General features: G+C 37.8%; 1 protein-coding gene across 1 annotated transcript in view; it reads right to left on the bottom strand.

Moving 5' to 3' along the window:
• The window catches only part of LOC149173623 (subtilisin-like protease SBT5.3), a 142,540-nt gene that overhangs the window by 62,865 nt on the left and 54,043 nt on the right, over positions 1-25,632 (bottom strand). Inside the window, exon 4 of the mRNA XM_089426762.1 lies at positions 9,902-9,999. Coding sequence (XP_089282888.1) covers positions 9,902-9,999 — 98 coding nt within the window. The remainder of the gene's footprint in view (positions 1-9,901; positions 10,000-25,632) is intronic.

Below are 25,632 nucleotides of genomic sequence, written 5' to 3' on the forward strand. Positions count from 1 at the left end.
TCATATCCACTCTGAAATCTCACGGTTTCTGCTCTTTTCTTCACCACACTTTTGAGCTTCCCACTTGATCCATTTTAGACATAACCATTTTATACCATCGTTGATGTGCTTTGCAACATTGACACTTCTCAACCTCCCAGAGTGCAACAGATTAGCCTCAATACTAAACCATCATATGGAACTACCAACATCTATTGAATCCATGACCCTCTGCAACCTTCACCAATTATCTAGGATAACATTCTTGGTATAGAATGTCTTCAACGGACAATTCTACAACTTGACCTTCTATAAACAACTTGTACTAATTCCCTTGGAGCATGATGGGTCACACCAACTTGACCTTATTAAGAAAAACCAATGACTAATGCTCCCGGAGCACGACAGGTCATATTATGCTATTGAATAATTGGCTTGTTCTTTGTGGTTTTGCATCATTTATTTTTTCACATTACAATGGGACAATAACACACCAACTCACACCACAAACATGTACATTAGAACACTACAACTACCAACAACCCCCCGTTTTATTTAGTATATAAAATCAATATTATTTTCTTTGATTGAGTGCAACATGCAACCTATCACTTTTCTTCTGATGCAAAATACATCATGATACATTCCACCACATAATGATATATTAATAACATACCATAGGGAAACCTCATTCCTCACAGACCGCAGATGGCCGCTTTTCAAGATTTCGACGAGATTCCAGATCGCGAATGCAGGGTCACTATCCAATCGTTTTTTAGACATAAAGCTATTCCCAACTTTGGCTCAACCATCACATCCTTCACTATTTTCAGAGGGTATCCGTAAATCAGAGATTCTGCCACCTATTGAATGAGAAAAAAGATAAAAAACCTTGCCTAGGCAAAGTCTAGGACCCGCATTAAACACTGTGTATTTACAACTCCCTTCCAAAACAAACACGCCTTCTTTCAGCCATCTCTTAGGCTTGAATTCCTGAAGTATTCTCCCCATATGCTCTTTGTCCTTCCATGGAATATATCAAGAATTACGGGGAAAAACTAAGCCTAATAGAATTCCATTTGTCTTTGGCCAAAACCTTGTCTGAACTTGTTGGGGATTTGTGATGAATCCTTGGCTCCCCTCACAACCAAATACAACTGACATAATACCATGGGCCATGTAACGATGCGCTGTAAACTACTAGCTATAGAGTATCATTCTCGAGTCAAAGTTAACCCTAACAATCCCCTCTTTAAACTTGACTAGAGAATTGTTATGGATCTAGCCCCCCTAAAGATGTGGGAACTCAAGAGAATCCCACATGCCTCTTATTACACTATACTTTGGGTTACCCATGCCTATCAGGTAGTATACCCAATTATACCATCTGCATAATTATTATATTTTTTTATTCGTTGCTTCTTACACTCTTGCCTTATCTTTCTCCATACGCTACACATAAACATAGAAGTCCATATGAAAGGATCCCATATACCAATTACATGGGTTACCCACAATGGTAACTGCCAGTACTCTAAGATTTCTTTTCAGGTACATGGTTCATCAATCTATTCACATAGGTGCATGTCTCATGTCTCCTTAACCATTGACTATAAACTCCCCAATGACTACTCAACATTCGGTTGTTGCCTGGTTATCATTTTCTGCTCGTTCTAGACTATTATCAAGCACTCTTTTCATCACATCGATTAATTTGTGTCAATTTTTCACTTCGACATCAATTAAAAATATATAGGACATAAAAAATTGACTTCGACATATCCAGATCATGGCTCCAACTCATATAATAGGAATCAACAACTTCTACATTGACTCCTTGTAACTCATAATGACAACTATACATGACATGGAAGAATGACATCCAATGCCCTCCCTTAATGCTTACATGACAAAACCATAAAGTAGACACTACAAAAATGAATGAATATCTCTAAAATTTGTCTGATATGGTCATCACTAGAACTCATATCCACTCTGAAATCTCATAGTTTCTGCTCTTTTCTTCAACACAATTTTGAGATTACCACTTGATCCCTTTAATGCATAACCATTTTATACCATCGTTGATGTGCTTTGCAAAATTGACACTTCTCAACCTCCTAGAGTGCAACGGACCAGTCTCGATACTGAACCATCTTATGGAACTGCCATCATTTGTTGAATCCATGACCGTCCGCAACCTTCACCAAATATCTATGATAACATTTTGGGTACAGAATATCTTCAACAAACAATTCTAGAACTTGACCTTTTATAAACAAATTGTACTGACACTCCTGGAGCATGACAGGTCACACCATCTTGACCTTATTAAGAACTGCCTATGACTAATGCTATCGAAGCACGATGGGACACATTAGTCTACTAAATAATTGGCATATTTTTTGTGGTTTTGCATCATTTGATTTTTCACATTACAATGAGACAATAACACACATCAATTCACACAACAAACATGGATAGTAGCACACTACAACTACAAATAGCCCCCCTTTAAGTATACAAAATCATTATGATTTTCTATGATCCAATGCGGCATGCAACTTGTCACTTTTATTCCGATGGAATGTACATAATGATACATTCCACCACATAATGATATAATAATAACATACCATAGAGAAATCTCAGTCCTCATAGACTGCAGATGGCCGCTTTTCAAGACTCCGACGAGATTCCAGATCGTGAATGCAGGGTCACTACCAAGTCGTTTTTGAGACATATTGTTATTCCCAACTTTGGCTCAACCATCACATCCTTCACCATTTTCAGGCGATATCTATAAAATAGAGATTCCGCCACCTATTTCATTAGAAAAAGAGAAAAATCCTTGCCTAGGCAAACTTTGGGACTTGCATTGAACATTGGGTATTTATAGCACCCTTCCAGAGAAAAACATGCCTTCTTTCAACCATCTCTTAGGCTTGAATTACATGAAGTATGCTACCCATATGCTCTCTGTCCTTCCATGGAATATATCAAGAATATGAGATTTGTTCCCCTTTTCAACCGTGCTCATTTCGACCTAACTGAAATGTCTAGGAAAACTGTCATTATGTTCTTCAGACAATACACTAAGAAGAGTCCCATTGTAAGAGAAACTTCTACAATGAGGCAACCTAATATTATAATGGATTCCTTCGAGGACCATAACAAGAATAATTCATGTCATGGTGGGGGCATTTTTTAGTACGGGGTGCATCGTTGCAATAACAAAGGAACGAAGGAGTCTCAGTTGATCATGCATTTTACAACAACATGATGCATGTAGCAGTGATCGTTGGCATCTTTGTAATGTATATTGATCCCCTCCAGCTGTAGATCAATGCTGGTCAACACTTTGAATTCCACCATGGCCACTAATGTTGTGCCCTTATATTCTTTTATCGTCGCGGCTCCTTACCTTGTGATTCTTAGATCTGATCTCGTATTCTCATATCTAGAACAAATCATTCATATCTACACAACTGCTCGAGAAAAAAAAATATATGCACACCGAAATGCTACCCTTTAACGACTCAAATCAATACACACAAAAATAAAATTTACTTGTAACAACACTCCACTCAACACAATTTTCTACCCTAATCTATTTACACAAGATCAATAAACTCAACGCTTTCTCACATCTTCCTGGCCCTCCTGTGAAGGAGGGAGGCCAAAATAGGCTCTCATACCATGTTAGAAAACTAGAATAAAGCAAGAGAGATTGCATATACAAAAAAATCACACTTCAATATCTTATTGATCACACCAATTACAAATATATAGGACATAAAGACTAATTTCAACACATCTAGATCATGACTCCAACTCATATCATAGGAATCAACAACTATACATGACATATTGACTCAACTCATATTGACTCCTCGTAACTCATAATGACAACTATATATGACATGGAAGCATTACTTCCAATACAATATCTGAGAGGTGCTTCTTGTCATACAGGAGGTCCAATTGCTTTGAACACAACAATTAGCTGTTAGGGTTGACAACAATAGATGATCACATGTTGTAATTTCCTCTTGAAGAATATTCATTCCCTTGTTTGGTCAGTAATGCCTCTCATGACCATGCATGTTCTCAATATTATATTGGGTGAATGGTTTCATAGAGAATCGATGGCCTTGAAAAATATAAAATAGAGGTTTCTAGTCCTTCAAAAAGGCATAAAACATATTGAAATTAATCACCGCTGGTACCAACTCCAGCTCTCAACTATAGATCATACTGTGTGACCTCTTTCTCACATCGCCATCTACTCCACAACTCATTTATGCAACCTTGAACACTAGTTCCAATGCCAAATACACTCTTGGCAACAAAGGTGTCCCTCTTAATCTACCTCTTGGCTCGTAACTATAGATCCATACTTGCTCTGACAATATTTGTGTTGATTCAACATCTTCACACACAAAGTTGTCCACAATTAAACTTCACATAGTTGATCCATCTTCTTCACATGTATAGATCACACAACAAAAACATTACACCCTTGTGATACCATTGTTAGGTACACAAGACAATGTAAATAAAACATAATCATGAGCACACATAAAAGCAATCACAATCATACACATAAGGAACACCAAGAAATACCCTCGGAAAACCCCAACTCAAGGTAAAAATCAGCTTAATGGAATTTCAGTAGTGCTTGGCTAAAACCCTGACTTACTGTATGGAAGAGCCCTGCTTAACCCTTGGCCCCTTACACTTTCTGGGAGGCTTTCTCAACCTTTGCCTCTTCACACTAGGGCCTCCTCAACCCTTTGTAGTTCACACATTACAATGGATACAAAAAAACCTATTTATAAGTTTCATTACAACTAAATACAAGTGCCATAATACCATGTGCGCGAAACCACTAGGCGTCGAGAGCAATATAATCTCTTTTCACTCTAAAAGAGGTTTTCATATCAAGATATTTGATCACTCTCCACGCTTGGTAGATGTGGAGCTAAGATGAATCTAGCGTGGTTTAGTTTCCCCTTAAAATAAGTTATATACTATGCATCAATACCATGGACCATTTTTATTTTTATTTTTTTTTTGTTGGACACTTAATTCTCTAAGGTTGGTGTGGAAGCTCAACAACCAAAGGGAGTCCAATGGGCCACTTGGAATATGAAACCAAAGGTCGTCACTATGTATTATAAATATTTATCATTGTGAATAAGAAAAGAAATCTAATGTTTATCTTTCATATTACCTCCACCATATATGTTCTTAACATAGTATGAGAGCAGGTGTTCTCCTGCCCTGCTCATATTTCAGCCACTTGTTTTGTTTAGTGGCCTTTTTGCATGTTAGTTCTGAGATTTATACTCTTGTAGGAAGCGTTTCCTAAGCTCACCAAAACTACTTACAAAACTCTGTTGTTTGCGTTTAATACCTTGATATTTTGTAACACATTGGCAAACTAATCTTTCTTCTCGAGTCTTTCTTCTCCAGTCTTTACGCATGTTTGGATGGACTTCGAGTTATCTAGGCGCATTATCATAAGGAGAAGATTCTGGCATGGTGTGGCTGGTATAGTGAAGACCGAGCGGTGAGTTGGTGCATCACATCTGCAGGGAGTATTGTGATTGTGGCACGAATCGTATGAAATCTTTGTGTTAAAATTACTAAAAATCGCGTGCGTTGAAGTTTTAAATCAACTGTATATTTAATTATCTCTGTTATCCATTGGAGTGACCGGTTTAACGCTCCTACCATACCTTTGGTTCACATATTCGCTTTACATACCGCACACCACTTCACATCTCCCTATCCACATTAAACACATTCAAAAGTTGTGTTTGGCTTTCTTCGAGCTTCGCTGCAAGCCAAACACAACTTCCCGCAACCTTGAAGTTAAAGTGTGAAAATTATTTTTTGAAATAGAATCGATGAAAAGGAACCTGGCCTGTTGCCATAACTGCTTGTGGCAATCCAAGCAGAATGCCGCTTTATTGAGTCAATTCACAGCCGAATAAACGGACAGTCATCTTCGTCTGTTCGTCGATTCCATCTTTCCATGAGGGGGAATTGGCAATCTGCTCGTCTATCACATAGAATGTGTCGATTGCTGTGTAAATCATGGTGAATATGGTTGGCCGGAAAGAAAAGGGAAAAGACACAGGTTAATCATGGTGAATATGGTTGGCCGGAAAGAAAAGGGAAAAGACACAGGTTTTTCGAAGGAAAGCTAGCTTGCTCTTCCACGTCAATCACTCAAAATCACTCATAATTGCTGGAGAAAGGAGGTCTCCATTCCACAACACTCCCCACAGCATTAGCAACATGATGTCTAGAGGTTTTGACCCCTTACTTTTGGATGGCTTATATGATCAAGCTTCAACTCGTCAACCTTTAGTGTATGTTTAAGACCAAACCATAATTCTGCAATGGATGTGTATCAGACGGTATCTGGGAGGTGGAATATTGTGGGTGGTGTAGTTTATTCACATGAGAGGTTGGATGTAATTTTAAAATTTGTTGAATGTTACCAACAACCAGAAAGAAGTATAGCTTCAAGGATTTCCCTACTATAATTAGGCACGTTTAATTTTGGAAAATATTGCATCGCTAGCTATCTTCTTTTACAATTACATTTGCGGTGATTTATTGACTTGAATTGTTTGAATAATGACAAAAATTCATAGACTATTGGAGTTATTAGGAACTCCAATCGTGTCAACCAATGACAACACAATCGAAATCAATAAAATTACTCTTGTTGACATTCAAACTTGTCTACAGCATAGACAGGAAAAAGACAGAATTTTTGGAACTTGAATCTCAGCTTCAGCAAGAAGAATTACAGCAGTGGAGTCAACATTCTGAACATGTTTATGTTAAGAACATTGAAATGGACTCTCATAAGACACAAATTGATTCAGATCTAGTGCAAAATGAAGCAGCAGTTGTACATGCAAATGTAGAAATTCAGCCTGCACTTCCCAAGTCGGTCATTAGACCTTGGGAAGAGCTTGTCGATAAGAGGCAGAGAACAGTTCTTGGATATGATAAAGAGGTTTCCTTTCATATTCCGGATAACTCAAAGCCTATTCAATTTTAGAGTGTTGGATTCCTTCATGACAGTTTACCTTCAGCTATTCCAGATTCTACTCCTCTTCCACAACAACAACAACAGATTGTGAAATGCCAACATTGTCACTGAGTTGGCCATATGAAAATTTGTTTTGATCTTCATCCATATAAGCACTATCATAAAACCAGTCATTCTTCAAACAGATGTTTAAAAAACAAGCCTCCCGCAAGAACAAAGATTCATCTTGGATGGATTGCTTCTTGGCAATGGGTATCAACAACTAAGAATATATTTCAGTCATATGTCTGAACTTGTTCTAGAGTATTAAACAGTGTTGCAATTGAGCTTTCTCCATCATCTCACTTTTTATCTGACAGGGGGGGAAGTGATGGTCATCTACAAGCTTCAAAGCCACATCAAGCAAGCCTAAGCCACAACCTACCATACCAGATTCAGAGTTGTAGCCAGAGACAAATATGCCTCTGAGCATGCCTTCAATTAGTGATGCCTCTTCAAGGAATTGGGAACACTTCCTCTAGTGGAAGACTTCAGCGTCTTGCCAATTTTGGAAGAGTTTCAGGAATTACATTAAGCATTTCAGAGTTGGTGGTAATCCTTAAACCATCTCAAGTTGAGACCTCCCTTTTCAGGTTGAGGTTCTCCCTTTTATGCGGGGTGAAACCTCCCTTTCATGGTTGAAAGTTTCCCTCTTCTAAACATCAGGAGCACTTCTTCTAAAAGAGGACCTCAGCTTCATGCCAAACTTGGAAGAGTTATGTGAACTGCACTAAGTGTTTCAATGTTGGTGGTGATCCTTAAACCATCCCCCTTATACCAACATTTTAGAGAGCACATTCAACCTAGTGCCGCCATGCATGTTTTTGCACATTTTATATAATAAATCTCTTCTTGGACTTATACATAACCCTTCGAATTAAGGGGGGAATGTTGGACACCTATCCCACTAAGGTTTGGTGTGGAATCTCAACAACCAAAGGGATTCCAAGGGATCACTTGGAATATGAAACCAAGGGTCATTACTATGTATTATAAATATGTATCATTGTGAATAAGAAAAACAATTTAATGTTTATCTTTCATATTGCCTCCTTAATGTATGCGCTTAACAATTTTTATAGAGTTATTTTTATTTTGTTACTTTTATTTTTATTTAATTTGACTTAGCCAAAATGTTAAACATTACATTACAACATCTCTACCATATTGGGCCGGAGAGTGCCTCTCTTACTAATAATTTAAATTGATTTATTAATATTTTTAAGAATGATGATGGTGGTTAATATTTATTAATGTGATATTTGATTTATTAAATTTTAATAAATACAAATTTTCTTGATCAACTTAGTTTCCTAGATTAAAATATTTTTGATGAGTTAAAATGTTAGCATAGTAACAAATATTTTGAATGTCATTTAATGTGGTTGTACACAAGATATCTAAAGAGAAAGTGATTTTCAACTTCAACCATCTCAGTGTTATAAAGATGACAGCTCAATGTTAAAAGAAAGCTAGTATATGATATATTGTCTTTAATTTTGAGATCACATATGTTATAACACAATTTTTGTTTTGTTTTATCATTTTTCATGATCCTCTAGAGATGATATAACCTAAAGTTCACAATCATATAAGATAGGAAGAGGAACAAAAGTCTCCAAGAGGATTTTCTTGTTATCTCATAGCTAAAGCTCCACTCATTTACAATTATTTTCATGTCTATAATATGTTTTCCACACTCTATTTATCATTATCTCAATGCTATAGTTGCAATTAATTTTTAGATGAAGATTGATTCCTCCATGATGTTGTTTTCATAGGAAAAATTAGTGTAAGTGATCTAGCCTATTAGTGTTAACACTTATATAATACTATATAATAAATCTTTGAGAATTCTGAGTTGTTCTATTGAGATTGTATAGACTCTGGCCATAAGAACAATATCATTAACTTAAAAAGAAAAGATGATGACTATACCAACTAAAATTGGGCTGACACAATCTTAGTTTCAAACAATTTTCTAATTTATCAATATATATGCCAAGCAAGATAAAAAAATTACTAACAACCTTACTTAACTCCTATATTACAATTAATTTTTTTAATATTCTTAAACTTTCAACAATAAAAAAAACATAAAATTGATTTCATTATACATCTAATAGACTCCTAAATTTATTTTAACTTAACTCTCTTTCCAAAAAACTCCAATTTCCTTTTCTAAAATCATCAAAATGATCTTTATAATTCTAAAAATTAGTGTTTCCACTTTCTTCAACATTACCTCGGCCTAACTTGGATAGGAGTCAGAAGGATCTTCATAATTATAAGAATGATCCTTTCCACTTTCAATATTACCTCCTAAAGAAATTAAAAATACACAAGAAGATTAAAAATACAGGTGTGGTAGAACATTTCTAGTTTCTAAAGTATTAACAATAATTTAAATACTTTAACTTTAAAATCAGTAATTTGAGTATTGAAATTTATCCAGGTATATATGTTTTATTTGAACTATTACTTTTTAAAAGAAATACATTCTCTTTTCAAACTCTACCATTAAATAATAGAAGGTTGATAAACAGCATTATGATTGTGCATCAGCAAAGCAATGTCAATTTATCATTTAAAAATCACTCAGAATTATAATTAATCTAAGAATGAGCCACATAATATGTACTACCATTAACACATGGATGGAAATGTAACAAAAGACCATTCTTATCAGTGTACTATTATAAACACATTGATGGAAATGGAACAAAAGACTTTTCTTATTAATGTGAGCAATATATTCTTATAAAAAATTGATTCATTCATCCATTAATTGTATCAGTGAATTACCTTTTTAATATTGATCCCAGAAGCTCATGATGTGAATCAACTACCTGTTGGTAGTTCACATTATCATGATGATGTCCTCCTAAGTACACCACATATGACTGCAGCAGGAAAAAAACATAACGATCAGGCATTCCAACTATGGTTTCAGCCTTAGAAAAAAACAGCTTTCCATGAAATATTGTATTAAAAAGAACTGTGATTCCATTAAATATTGTATAAAAAAAAATGTGAAATTATTGTATTTTAAAAATATTAATATAATGTGAAGACAGGTGAACCTATAAACTTAAAAGTAGAGTTCAAGTCATTTCTTCTTGCCTTTGTAGCTCCCACAATTGAATCTACGAACGCTGATAGTAATAAGATAGGAAACACAAATGAATTTGCTTTCCTGACCATGGCTGCCGCTGCTCAGTGGCGCACAATTATTTCAAAGCCTTTTATACAAAAGCCTTGGCTATGTATATTATGTCCATGCAAAGTTTTGGTTTGGATATATATATATGAACGGAGATCGGGAATTGCAAGATATAAATATGCCGTATCAAATGCAAATGATCGGTTTTACTCTCATTACTGCGTGGAAATCTGATTACTTGACACAGGGTGGCATGGCGCGTACTCTGCCAGAATTATATGCGACATGGATATTTCGATTGTTTCCCGATTGTTTGCCTCCTTAAATTAGGAGAGTATCCTATAAACCTAATGGTAAGATTCATTGAATCGTTGAAGGGTAAATTCATTGAATCGAGGAAGGGGAATGAATATAGGAATCGACTATTCTTTCCTTCGATCTCGTTGAGAGAGGATAGACTCGGAGACTGTCAAATGTACTTGTAGGATTAACAGAGTATGTACTTAGATGTTTCATATACTTAAAAAATGCGAGCCTTTGTATGTAGTTTTAAAACAAGATATTGCCTTGTATTTTCAGTAGGGAGAAGTTATTGTAGTGGGATATTTCAATTCTAGAACAACAAATAATCAAGGTAGTAATTTTTGTTGCAAAGAGGATCATAATTTTATAACTTGCAACACATACAATGGGGCAAGTGGCATTGACTATGTTATGTGTTCAAAAAGCTTGATAGAAAAGATAAATGAAGTTAAGATTGGAGAGCATATTTGAGACTTAAAATCAGACCATAACCCAATTTATATAAGGTTATCATGGTTAGAAGAAAGACAACATAGGAGGAAAACCCAATGCTCTCAGCAATCACTATCAAGGGGAAAAATTCTTCTAACACAAGATAATTGTATTATCTTCAAGACAATGTTAGAGAGATTAATTCAGAAGGAGAAAACTAGTTTCAAAAGCTTCAACAGTCATGAGTTAACAAATATAATTCAAAGTGCACTTGAGAAGTGAAAAAGAACAAAAAATAGGAAATTAGAATCAAATTGTTTTCTTGTAAATGCTTGGTTTGATGATGAATGAAAAATGGCAAGAAGAACCTTGAAAAAAGCAAGCAAGGAGAAGATGAATGTAAAGTTACATAAGCAGATACTAAAAAGGACAAAAGATGAGTTCATGCAAACAAGGCGAGAAGAGTTAATATATCCAAGTAAGAATAATCCAAAGCTTTTCTGGCAGGAACTTCAACCAAGGAAGAACCAAATTGAAAATAATATTACAACCAATCAATGGTTTGAATATGCAAGGCAACTCTATGAGAAAGGATCTGAGGCGGAGCCTCCCCCTAGGATCACCACAACTTCAAATTTCTTCACGTTACGAGAGGTGGATAATGGAATTAAAAATCTGAAAACAGGAAAGACAAAGGACTTGGTTGAACTTAAAGTAGAGTATCTGAAATGGGGAATGAATGCTCTTGCACCGCATATCATGGAAATATTCAACAACATCATTCAACAAGGATTCCCAAGAGATTGGACAACTAGCCTAGCAATACCCCTTTTTAAAAGTGGAGACATTAATAATCCTTCCAACTATATAACCATTATGATCAATCCTTTTTTTGCAAAGCTTTTCGATAGCATAGTAGAAAATAGAATCAGTAAGTGGACAAAAGTAAAAGAAAAGAGGGCAAGAGGAAAAACGGGTTTTAGACCGAAGCATTCTACAGTGGATCATTGTATCATGTTGAGACACATTTTGAAAAATAAGAAATATTTTTCTTCTTTGTTGACTTCAAAAAGGCATTTGACACAACCCTTAGAGATGTAGGAATTTACAGGGTAAGTTCCTCAGAAAGAACACCAAAAGGACACCGCTCACAACCAGATCACAGATCAATACGCCAGTATTTTTGACGTGGTTAAAACCCTCAAAGAGGGAAACAGTCCACGGCCTGTCCCAACGTGGGTACTACAGGAAATTTATTAATCAAAGAATGAAAATTTACATAAGCTTCTCTCATGCACGGATTACCCGAACAATGACCCTCCATGCGCTTTAAATAGAACTCATGGACCAATCGGGTGTCAAGCCACGGATCAAGTGTCGGTAATACCGAGGTGAGAGTGAACCGTCGGATCACTACATATCGTGACCGTCGGATTGTAAGTTACAAAATGTACAACGGTAAAGAAACACACTTTACCTAACTCTATACCTAACTCTATACTAGACCAAGTTGAACTTAACTATTTCCTATGTGTCGGAATATCCTAACATCCCCCCTTAAGAACAACTTGGGATAGGATTGAAGGATTTACAAATATGACACAATAGGAGAAGGAAGGAGGCACTAGAGCCTATCCCCCCTTAGTGACAACTTCCTGAACTCCAAGCATATATCGAAGTTTAGTGAACTTCGCCTCTGTGAGAGCCTTTGTGAAGATGTCTGCAACCTGATCATCTGTTGAACAATATTGCACTTCAAGAACATGGTCATGAATGAGCTTTCTGATGAAGTGCATGTGTAGTTCAATGTGTTTGCTGCGCTGATGCTGGACTGGATCTTTGCATAGCTGAATGGCACTTTGATTATCACACCAAAGTGTGGTTGGATGCTGCGGCTCAAAGCCAAACTCTGATAGGATCTGACGAAGCCACAAGGCTTCCTTACTAGCTTCCACGGCACCACGATACTCTGCTTCTGCTGACGAAAGAGAAATGGCAGCCTGTTTCTTACAAGCCCATGTAATAGGTCCTGAACCAAGAGTGAAGACATAACCGGCAGTAGACTTCCGATCATCAGGGTCACCAGCCCAATCAGAATCAGTGAAACCAACTAACAGAGGAGCTGCTTTGGCACTGTAATGAATCCCAAACTGTACTGTACCTCGAACATAACGAAGTATTCTTTTAGCTGCTTTCCAATGACTTTCACGAGGGTTTTGCATAAAACGAGCAACAAGGCCAACAACAAAGGAAAGATCAGGACGAGTATGGGTTAAATACAAGAGTTTTCCTACAAGTTGACGGTATAAGGTAGCATCAACTTCAGGAGAAGTACAAGAGACTGAAAGTTTGACTCCAGACTGAAAGGGAGAAGGGGCTGGCTTACAGTCTTCCATGTGAAAATGACGAAGAATATCACAAGCATACTTGGACTGGGAAAGGAAAATACCCTCCTTGGATTGCAAGACTTGAAGACCGAGAAAATAGTGTAAGTGTCCTAAGTCTGTCATTTCAAATTTCTTTTTAAGGCTGGACTTCACATGGTTTATAAGGTTGGGATCACTACCAGTAAGAATAAGATCATCAACATAAAGAACAAGGATGATAAGAGAGTTGCCCACTTTCTTGGTGTAGACAGTATTGTCAGAATGACACCTAGAAAAGCCAGATTCTAAAAGAAAGCTATCCATTTTGGCATACCAAGCCCGAGGAGCTTGCTTGAGGCCATAAAGGGATTTCTTAAGTCGACAAACAAGGCTGGAGTCTGTTTGTATGAAGCCAATGGGTTGTTCCATATAGATTTCTTCCTGCAAGTCCCCATGCAAGAAGGCAGATTTAACATCCATCTGATGGACTTCCCATTTTAAAGAGGCAGCAAGGGAAAGAACAAGGCGGATAGAGTTCATTTTGGCAACAGGGGAGAAGGTTTCAGTGTAGTCAATGCCTTCAACCTGTGAAAAGCCCTTAGCAACGAGACGAGCTTTATGTTTATCAACTTTCCCATCTGGTCCATACTTGGTTCTGTAAACCCATTTACATCTAACAAGTTTGCGTCCCTTTGGTAGAGGAACAAGATCCCATGTATCATTTGTCATCAATGAATGATATTCTTCATTCATAGCTGCTTCCCAATGTGGATGGCCTGAAGCTTCTGCAAAAGTGTCAGGATCATGATTTACTGGAGCTTGAGCCAGTAAAGAAGAGGCTCTTTCAAACTGAGAACGTGTACGTCGCTGATCTGTAGGATCACCGGCAAGATCACCTGCTGCATCCCGAGTAGCACGGACCCATCTTGGAAGTTGAGGATCCTGAGAAGGTGGGAGAGGATTATCATCCTCGCTTTCATCATCTGAAGAAGAAATGTTTTCAAAAGTAGAAGAGATAGGAAGAGGTGGCACATCCGCCGGACTAGGCTCGCAGGCCGATTTATTTTCATCAAATTTTACATCTCTTCTAATGATAACATTTTTGGACTTAAATGGAATAAGTCTATAACCTTTTACATCTTCAGAATATCCAACAAAAGTACATTTCTCACTCTTAGGTTCTAAAGCTTTATGCTTTTCATCTGGAATATGGGCCCATGCTTCACTTCCAAACACACGAAAGTGACTTACATCTGGTTTAATGGAACTCCAAGCTTCTTCTGGAGTGATATTCTCTAGAACCTTAGTAGGAGTGCGATTGATTATATAATTTGCACAATTAATTGCTTCGGCCCAAAAACTAAGACTGAGTCCTTTAGATTGCAGCATACAATTAGCCATTTCCTTTAAGGTGCGATTTTTCCTTTCAGCTACACCATTTTGTTGTGGAGTGTATGGAACAGTATGTTGCATTTGAATTCCATTTTCGGTGCAAAAGTTGATGAATGTGTTTTTAACATATTCTCCACCATTATCAGTTCTTAGCTTAAGAATTTGATGTCCAGATTGTTTTTCAACAAAGGCTTTGAAGGCCAAAAATGTGTTAAATACTTCGCTCTTGAGTTTTAAGAAGTATACCCAAGTGCGTCTGGAGAAATCATCAATGAAAGTTAAGAAGTACTTGCAGCCAGAGAATGAAGCAACAGGAAGAGGACCACATAAATCACTGTGCACAAGCTGTAAAGGGGCTGAGGCGTGCCAAGAGGCACGTTTGTCAAAACTGTCCCGATGATGTTTTCCGAGTACACATCCGGAACAAACACCATCTCTGCAAGATACCATAGGAAGACCTGTCACCATATTTTCTTTACATAGATGCTGAAGGGAGCGATAGTTTAAGTGACCAAATCGCTCATGCCAAAGTTTGCTCACTTCATCATTATGAGCAACAAATACTGAGGGAAGATTTGATGACCCAAAGTTGTGAAACTTATACAACCTTGTGGAATCATCAGCAAGACCAGTAGCTAGAATCTGTTTAGGATCTTTTAGATCCTTGATTACAACATCATGAGGTGAAAATTCAACAATTTTACCTTCACCTGAATGAGTTATCTGATAGACAGATAGAAGGTTGCAGGATAAGGTTGGAACACATAATACATCATTAAACTGACCATTGTCTAGATGAACAGTTCCAGTCCCTACAACATTAAGAGATCTATCATCACCAACATATATATTTTTGGTGTTACAATCATTTAAAGAAGAAAACATGGCTTGGTTTTTGGCCATGTGATAAGAGGCTCCAGAATCAATGAGCCACTCATGAGAATGAGAAGAAGAAGAAGATACATTTAATGCATAACCAGACTGAGATGATTGACAACAACATGCAGAAAGTGCCATTCCGGAAGTTGAAGTTGAAGTAGGCTCCACATGGATGTTATGTTTCTTCATTGCGGCTTCCAAGGCTTCCATCTTCTTAAAGCATTTAGATTCTAAGTGGCCATCTCGATTACAAAAGTTACAATGTCTATCAGTCTTCTTCCATTTGTTTTTATTGGTCTTATCATTTTGCTGAAATGATCTTTCATTTTGAGGCTGAGTTGGTTTAGGACCATTCTTTTGAGGATATGACTTCTTAGGATTCTTTGAATTTGGTTGCTGCTGGGCGGCTAACGCTTTTGTGGAAGAGTTTCCAAGATTAAGAAGACCAAGGTGTAAGAGTTTTTCTTGTTCTCTTATTAAGGAATCACAAAAGGAGTCAAAGGAAGGGGCCTTGTAGTCTTTTCCTTGACAAATGAAAGCTTCCCTTGTAGAATGGAAAGTGGAAACAAATACAGAGTAGGCTGGTCCCAACTTAGTAAGGATGGAATAAATAAGGTTACCATCTTCTTTCTTAACTTTAACACCTTCCAAGAGATATCTAAGGGTCTTGAATTTGGACAAGAAATCTTCAATGCAAGAAAAATTATTAGGATCCAAAGTAAGCAACTCATTTTCAAGTTGATGGGCTCTAATTTCATTTTTAATCCCAAAAACTTTAGCGAGTTTTTCTAATGCTTCATGAGGAGTCTCAAGTTCTGCAATGTGGAATCTAAGATCAGGAGAAATAGACATCCCTATCAAACCACGTGCTTGATCTTGTCTATTTTCCCATTTTGCAGCCTTGTCTTCATCTTTTGGTTTCTTCTCTTGGTCTGTGGCTATTCTGAAGAGACCTTTACTTCTAAGTAAATCTTCCATGTAGGCTACCCATTGGAAGTAGTTAGTGCTGTCAAGAATGACTTGGCATGGACTTTCCATTTTTTAAAAAAACTGAAGCTGAAGATGCTGAAAGTAAGTGTTCCAATGGATAGATCTCGAAAAAATAGGCGGTTTTAAAAAAAATGGCTCTGAAAAAGGCTTCCGGATGAAGAAGTTATGGCTTTTTGAAAAAAAAATTGTTGACGTTGCCGGCAAAGTGCGCGAATGTGCGGGAATGAAAAAATCCGCCCCCACAAAATGGAGACTTGAACCCAAGACCTCTACTCTCTTAAAATAGCTTTGAACCAATTGATCTATAAAAAAAATTTGAGAGAGAGAGAGAGAGAGAGAGAGAGAGAGGGGGGGGGGGCCTTGGTTTGCGTGCTTGCCTTGAGAAAGCTCTTTTTCCCTACAAAACACAAAACCCAACACGAATATGCAAAGAAAAACGAACCTTGCGGCTCAAAGTTAGCTTTGCCAAAAAACTAGAAATTTAAAAAAAAAATCTCAAAGTTAGCTTTAGCCGAAAAACTAAATATTTTTCTCAATGTTTCTGATTTTCCGAGATCACACTAAGGTGCAGGGAAAAGAGCATACGCATGAGAAAAATCCTTCCTTTCTGTTTTTGATTTGCCCAGATCGCATAGAGTCGCAGGGCAAAGAGCATATGCAGAAATGAAAAGTATAGATCCGGTTTAAAAAAAAAGGCTAAATAAACCGAAACCGAAATAAGGAGAGAGAGAATAACAATAAACTGCAAAAAACACTGTATACCTCTCGATCTGAAAAATGACGCAGCTAGGGCTACCGGAAACCTTTTCGTGTGAAACGAAAGGGGTTCCTCACTGGAACAGATGCTCCGAACGCAACAGAGTAGTCCTCTCGGCCCGAAAGCAGTCAGAAACAACAGATCTAGGAAACGACAGCCGCATGCAGTTCTACCGGCTTCAGATTTGGATCACCAACGGACGCGGCCCTCAAATAGCTCTGATACCATGTAGGAATTTACAGGGTAAGTTCCTCAGAAAGAACACCAAAAGGACATCGCTCACAACCAGATCACAGATCAATACGCCAGTGTTTTTGACGTGGTTAAAACCCTCAAAGAGGGAAACAGTCCACGGCCTGTCCCAACGTGGGTACTACAGGCAATTTATTAATCAAAGAATGAAAATTTACATAAGCTTCTCTCATGCACGGATTACCCGAACAATGACCCTCCATGCGCTTTAAATAGAACTCATGGACCAATCGGGTGTCAAGCCACGGATCAAGTGTCGGTAATACCGAGGTGAGAGTGAACCGTCGGATCACTACATATCGTGACCGTCGGATTGTAAGTTACAAAATGTACAACGGTAAAGAAACACACTTTACCTAACTCTATACCTAACTCTATACTAGACCAAGTTGAACTTAACTATTTCCTATGTGTCGGAATATCCTAACAAGAGATAAGTTGTGGCGTAGAATGGAAAAACTTGAAATTACTTTGCATTATAAAGTTGTTGTCCATAGACTTTATGAAGAGGTGAAAGTCAAAATTATAACCTCAGAAGGTATTTCAGCAAGCTTTAGAAGCGACATTGGAGTCAAGAAAGGTTGCGCGTTATCCCCTACACTTTTTGGTTTATATATTGATAAACTGGAAGAGTGGCTAAATCTGCAAGGTGGAGAAGGTGTTCGGTTGGGGTAGTTTGTGATAAAGCTTCTTTTATATGTTGATGATATTGTATTGATTCCTAAATCAACTCATGGATTGCAAATGCACCTATATGCCCTTGATCATTTAGAGCAATGGGGATGCAAGTCAATACTATAAGACCAAAATAATGATTTTCTCTAATAAAAAGAAGTAAAACCAACATACTTTATTCTTTGAAGGAAACATTCTTGAAGAAGTAAATGAGTACAAGTACCCCGGGATTGATTTCAACAAAAAACTTAATTGGGAGGACTCTAGAAAGAAGAGAATTTTAGGAGGGTGGAAAGCATTATATGCTCTTCAAAACAGATGTAGAGAGGGAGAGTTGTGGGATTGGAAAACGATTAAAGTGCTTTTTGGACTCCTAGTTTGCCCAGTGATGCTATATGGGTGTGAATTGTGGGCTAGCAGCACCCCCATCTCAAAATGGAAACAAATTGAGAAAATCCAAAAACGCTTCATCATGAGCAAGTTCAAAATTAAAAGTTCAACACCTTAAGAGATAATGTTGAGTGAAACAGGAGCAACTCCAATCGAAGCAATTTCTATGGTGCGGCTCATAAGATATCCAAAAAGAATTGTGGAAATGGGAGTAGGTAGATGACCTAATGTTATCTTCAATGAAGGCATGAGTGAAAGAAAGAAAACATGGACGAAACAAAACTACACTTGGATGCAAAAATAGAATATATACCTCAATGTCTCTCCCACAAATAGAAAGGAGCTAAAGGATTTTGTTATGGAAATGTTTCATAAAAGGGTATGGGGAAAAGTGTTGGGTAGAAAGAAGAAGTACTAGATCGAGGAATTCAACCCTACGTGTGATCTACAATAAAAAGAGTTCATTGGAACCCGCATTTCGTGGAGGGCAAAGGTTATTATTGTTCAATTAAGGACCAACTCGCATCAACTTTAGTGTGAAATTTTACGGTGGAAAAGGCCTAAAGAAGCTTGGGAAGAACATGTGTGTACATTTTGCATGTTTGGGGCAATGGAATCAGAAAAAACATTTCATTTTGGAATGTGATGCATTCAAAAACATCAGAGAAAGTTATGAGAATATGTTAGCATCATTTTCTTGGAATTGTCTTTTCAGTGAGGGGATTGTTGGAAGGTTGGGTTAGCTCATCATCAATTTGAATAAGAAAATTATTGAATTGCAAAAGGCGAAAAACAGGGAACTAATGGTCTCATAGACTATTTTTAGTCTCGTGGACCTTAAAATATCATTTCATTATATATATATATATATATATATATATATATATATATATATATATATATATAGTAACATTTTTATAATGTAGGGTTAAAAATGATTTAACTTTATGACAATATAAATGTTTATATATCTATATATATATATATATATATATATTTGTTTTTTATATTTTTATATTTTATTGAAATATTATATTTCTATTATAATTGTTTATAAATATTATATGGTATAAGTAATATATATATATATATATATATATATATGAAAGAATAATAAATAACAATAAATTTACGTGTGTCTTTTTTATTTATTTAATTTTTATATTTTATTTAAATATGATGTAGCTTGTCTAGTGTTCTCAATTTGAAATTGGAATATTCTTGTCCTTTTCATTTATAACTTCTTTCGAGGCCCTTTTTTATAGAATTAAATCCTCCTTCTAGAGCTCAATACATGATCCCATACTAAACCACTCCCTATGGCATTTCCTTCGATGTCCACTTTCGCGATTAACCAAATCCTGTAGGCTAAGTTCTCAATTTGAATTCCACGGAAAAATTTGTGACCAAGATCGGCAACGTCTGTGAATTGTGGGCGGGAGTGCGTGTGCAATGGCTTCCCACCTTCGATTGAATCAACAAACTATACTAATTGTAGTGGGGGGGTCTGTTAACCTTGTTGGCAAATGGCCCATAAATGAATCCAATTATGCTCTTTAAGTCTTCAAAAGCCAGCAAGGATCATTCAAATATCAAAACTAGCGCATGCCAAGAGCCCTTAAAAGGGACGAAAAACACTATTGGGAGGAAAAAACCGAAGAAAACAGTGAAAAACCATGTATCAGAGACCTAGACAGTGCAATGCACAGCAACTGTTAGATCTGGCCAATCAATGGCCTAGATCTAAGTGGAAAATCGCAATCGAATCTACACAGAGGAGGACTTAAGTAATGGCAGAAGACACCCCCGATCAGCGATCTCTGACGATTGGATCGGCGGGTCGCAATCGGCGGAGGAAACCAGCGGGTATCGGCGTAGACCAGGCGGAACTTGCGATAGCGATCGATGATTAAATGTGGACCATCCATCAAGCGTGCAGATCGATGACCCACATTACATCGAGGTTTCCCTATCGGAGTTTCACAGAGGCGCGATTAACCGGACCCGACGGTTATATGCTCAGGGACATCAGGTGAAAAATCCATATGTCTAAGGCCAACAGGCTCAACAACCTTTTAACCAGTATATTTCTTATCAACAGCCTCTGGCCAAACAGTTTCAAGGCTTTCAAGGTCAAAATCCTATCTACGGGCAAGGTAACCTACAATGGGGGTAAAATCAAATTCCATATGGACAAAATCCTCCATCATGGGGAAAAAATCCTTACCAATGGGAATGGGCCCTACCATTTGAACCCCTTATCGACCTCAAATGCCTTTCAATACCAAATTGTAGTTCTTGTCTACACTGGAATTTCCAGATGTGTCTAAACTCATGAATGACCCAATTCTTCATTCGCCATATTAGCCTCTAGTTCCATCCAATATTCCAAGTGATTGTTTGAAGTTTGAAGGAAAATCGAAAGAGGATCCACAAGCCCACGTGAAGAAATATGACCTCTGGTGCTCCTCGAATTCCTACGTTGATGATTCCATTCGTCTTCGACTTTTCCAATGAACTCTTACAGGTGTTGCGGCTAAATGGTATATCGAGCTACATCGAAATACCTATCATGACTTTAACACTCTCGCCATGGCCTTTCTCACACATTTCTAGTTGCTGGTTCACTATGAAATTGTCACCCATTTGCTAACGTCGCTCAAGCAAGACACTGCGACCCACATCTCTGATCACATTCATGAATGGAGACGTAGCCAACGACTGATTAAGTTTGAGATTGTTGATCAGTTGTTGACCGAGTGGTTCACCAAATAATTCATCAACAAAATTGTTGAGGACATTGCTACGGGTAGATGCATCACTGAGGAACAAGCCATTGTGTGTGCCCAGTATATAGACCTCATCTATTAACAATTCAACACACCATATGATGTTTTAATAGATGCTCCTAGACCATCATCTAATCTAATGACATCTAAGTCTCCAGCTACACCTTTTGTTGACGGAGTAATTGGTTCAGTGACTCAGACCCCTGCAAAGTCTTCTTCCAAATAGAATTATCTCTCCAACACTGCTCCCAGTGATTCCTCTCACCCTGGTAAAACTTTAGAGGTTCACGTTGTCCAGTCTATTGCAACATTTTTTGGTTTTGATAAGATAAAATATTTGAAAAAATGTTAAGAAAGGATATGGGTATAACAATATTGAACAAAATGTTTTTGAAAATATCTTGATGATGATGTCCATATCAAAGAAAATGTTAAGTTAGATGTCCTAAAAAGATCAAGACAAAAATAAAAAGTTAGGTTAGAAAGAAAAGAAAACAAATAAACTCTGAAAGTGAGCAAGTCTAAATGCCACTACTATTTTTTCTGCAAAATAATGGTTGTGTGCAACTTGTCATAAATGTCACAACCCATGACAGTCAAATAGTTTAATCTTGACTGCTTCATGCTTTAAATTTGATGTTATAATTAGAGAATAAAGATGTTGTCAAACTGTTTAATCTTGACAGATCAGTAGTTAGGTATAGAATAATAAGGTACTCATCAATTTACTCTGAACCCTTGGATGTTATAAGGTTAGAATTAGATAGTTTTATTTTGTAAAATAAAAAGAAAGGAAAAGGGTTTGGTAGCTTAATTGCACCCATTAAGAGAAGAAAAAATGATAGGATAAGCAAAGGGTAAGTGGAAGAAAGGTTACAGTAGTATGTTGATTGATTGGGCAAAATGTACATTTATCATATTTTACCATATGTTTCTATGTCCATGAGGCAATTACACAAAGCAAACGAAGGTCTACAAGATCAATTAATTAACTTCCCTCATCCCCATTCATCCCTACATTTACTAATTTCCCCTTCCCACCTTGATACAGTTCATATTAATCCATTTTCCATAAAAACCCCTTTTCCTAAGGTCAAAATCCTTTTTGCCTAGGAAAAGTGAAAACCCCATGTTAAATCCCCTTTTACCCAAAAAACCCACAAAAAGATGTTTAGCCTAAGTATATATGTGTGTGTGTGTGTGTGTGTGTGTGAAAGCAAATAACTCATAAAAGCATTATACTTAGTGTATTTTCCCTTTCCGCTCATGTTTCATATTAATGCTAACTTATAGTATTAAACCCCTAAAAGTTCCCTTTCCTGTATATTATTAAATACCTTTATTAAATAACCCAAAACCATTAGTTTAATTATAAAACTATGTATCCAATAAGACATCGCATATCGGCAGGTCACAATCTTTTCAACATGCATCCACTCTCCCCACATTGCGATATGTGATGCGCGATAGACTCGGACCCAATGAAAATATATATCATAATTCATTACCCATTTCGCATCCTCCCCCATCGCAAGTCCTGGCTAAAGCATATACCCTCCACCATTGTGATCTCCGATATACGATACAATGGAAACCCAGACCCGATGAAGTATTATCCATGTTTTATTTTCCACATCGCATCCGGCCCCTATCGCATTCCTTTGCAACAGGCCTTCCTCCGCTAAACTGCGATTGCTATATGCGATGAACCCAGACCTGATGTCATCTATCCACCCAAATTCATACTTTTTCAAGTGCGCCATACCTTGTTTTACAAAGGATTTCTTTGTTAAACTGTTTTTATGATTTAAACGAAGAAACAACCTAAACCTTTGTTTAAACATAAAACCCTGCTAATCTCAATTTTTATCCCATAATAAAGCCATACCTCCATAATTAGTTGTTAGGCCCCTACACGCTACTCTTTTGCTCCACCACCATCTGATCATGTGTATTCAAAACCAACGACCCTTAGAAATTTTTGGTTGGCTCTCTGTCCGAGCATTACCCACTCGAAAAGAGGTATTCCACTGACCTCCCCTTGCTATGTGCCAGGTTCAATTTGCATCGGGTGACCCCTCCTAAAACCTCCCCCACCTCATAAGTGGTGCGATGAAAACCAAAACCACCTCCCACATAAAAACAAATGACCCCTGTTCACTTTGCACCATATTTCAAAAAGAAAGCTGTTTTTCCGTTTACATGCAAAAATCACCATTTTGGCTTTGTTTCTCCCTTTTACACAGTGAAGCCTCCATAAACCTCTACGACCAATAAAACAATTGTTTTACCTTTCGATACGCTTGGACTCCTTCCAATATCCTTTGGAGCTCAATAAAGTCATTGATGTCCTTCTCTGTCACCTATGTTTTCTGAACAATTTCTATGTTTTGCAGGGAAAAACTCCTATTCCAGGTGTTACACAGTAATTTGTCACTGTCTCCATGTCAGTCACCCTACTGTGTCAGGAGTTCACAATAATCAAGTTCATGCCTTCTGAACTGGCCAAAAACCCACTTTTCCAAAGTTTTCCTCATCAGCGCGTCTGTTTCTAAAATATCCGCGATGACCGGTGCTTCATAACAGACCGCGTGCGCTGCCAGCGCGGAAGCACACGACTTTTCCGCGCTGATCGAATTTCATGACCAGCGCAGCCTCTGTTTGTATTTACCCGCGCTGACATGGCCCTTTCCATTATGTCTTTGCGACGTCAGCGCGCCAGACCAGTTATGCACCCGCGCTGATCCAGTTTGGGCGAATTTGTTCCAACAGCCAGCCTTCCAGATAACTCCAGACTTGGTTGTTGGCCTTGTGAGTATCGCCTCCCTTCTATGGCATGTCTGTTCGACCCTTTGCAACTACTTCCCTTGAAGATAAGCTCATCCTTCCACCATTCAAGGAGACTCCTTCTCCTATATAAACCTCTACCATTACCATGAGCAGCTAGTTTGGAATAGCTTGGATTGTGTGGAGCTTATAGTGCTCAGATTGCTGCTACTATAGGTAGTTGGTGTGATAAGTGTGGAAGTGCTTGATAGCTTAGGGAAGGTTGTTTTGTGTTGCTTGTGTGAGAGAGAGAGTTTCTTGTCTTGGGAGAATCATTTCCAAAGGTGAATTCTTGAGACACTCGCTAACTGGCCCCTCCTGAGAAGGATACCGACGTCAGAACATTTGGTTGTACTCTTCTCTGCTTGATTAATAATAGATGACTACTATTATTGTTCCATTCTCATTTGTCTATGCAATGGTTAATGTGAATTACATCCTTTCTGACTGATGTATAGTTGCTTTTATTAGATTTCACGCTTGTGTTTGTTTCCTCTTCGTGTGTGCAGGTATCTATTCGCGGAGATCGCGGAAGATCGTGACCAGCCAGAGCGGAGGAGCGAAGGTGGCATCTCTTCATCAAACAACAGTGCTGGAATCCAAGTAGGTGTTCTTGCCTACCTTTTAATTGCAATTAGGAACTTGCATAGTAGCATTGACTGATTGTTGCTAGACCCACTCTGGGCTAGTAGGGATCGCCTCTATCCGTAGAGGGGATTTGCCTCTCCAAAAATTTGGCGACTCCGCTGGGGAGTTCAACCTTTTGTCTCTTGTGTCCATTCTTGTGTTTGAATTTGATCGTTCTCTCTTTTCGAGTTTGGGGATTAGTTCTCTGTTTTTAGGCTTCCTGGGTCAATCTGGGAGGTGTATGAATTGTTTAAAGAGTTCTGGCTTTGGTTTGGGAGTTTTTGCTTTGATTCTACTCGTTTTTACCCTTAGCGCGGTTTAATTCAAAATAGACGAGCTGACGTCGCATACCTGCTGCTTTTTTTTCCCTGTCATCGCGCCTGTACGACTAACAGTCGCGCTGACCTCGTTTTTGAGACAGCGCGCTTAATCCATGTGCTTCCGCGCTGACGGCGCAAAGTTGCTACAGGCCTTCTCTTGTCAGCGCCGAGTTGCTGAAGGCCACCCGCGCTGATCCTGTAGAGTTCATTTTTGTCCAAATTAGCCTCCTGAACCTGTTGCTTTGACTTTCCCCTCTTCTCTCCACTTGGTCTATGACTTGTTTTTCATTGCCTGAACTCTGAGGTACTTGTTTGCGAAGTCTTGTTCCACAGGGTTTCGTTTTTGCTCATTTTTCGGTTTTGCAAATACCTTCC

The sequence above is a fragment of the Pinus tabuliformis genome, chromosome 4_2 (genome assembly GCF_031772625.1).
Source record: "Pinus tabuliformis cultivar Carrire ecotype Pingquan chromosome 4_2, CPIR1, whole genome shotgun sequence".
Taxonomy (NCBI): Eukaryota; Viridiplantae; Streptophyta; class Pinopsida; order Pinales; family Pinaceae; genus Pinus; species Pinus tabuliformis.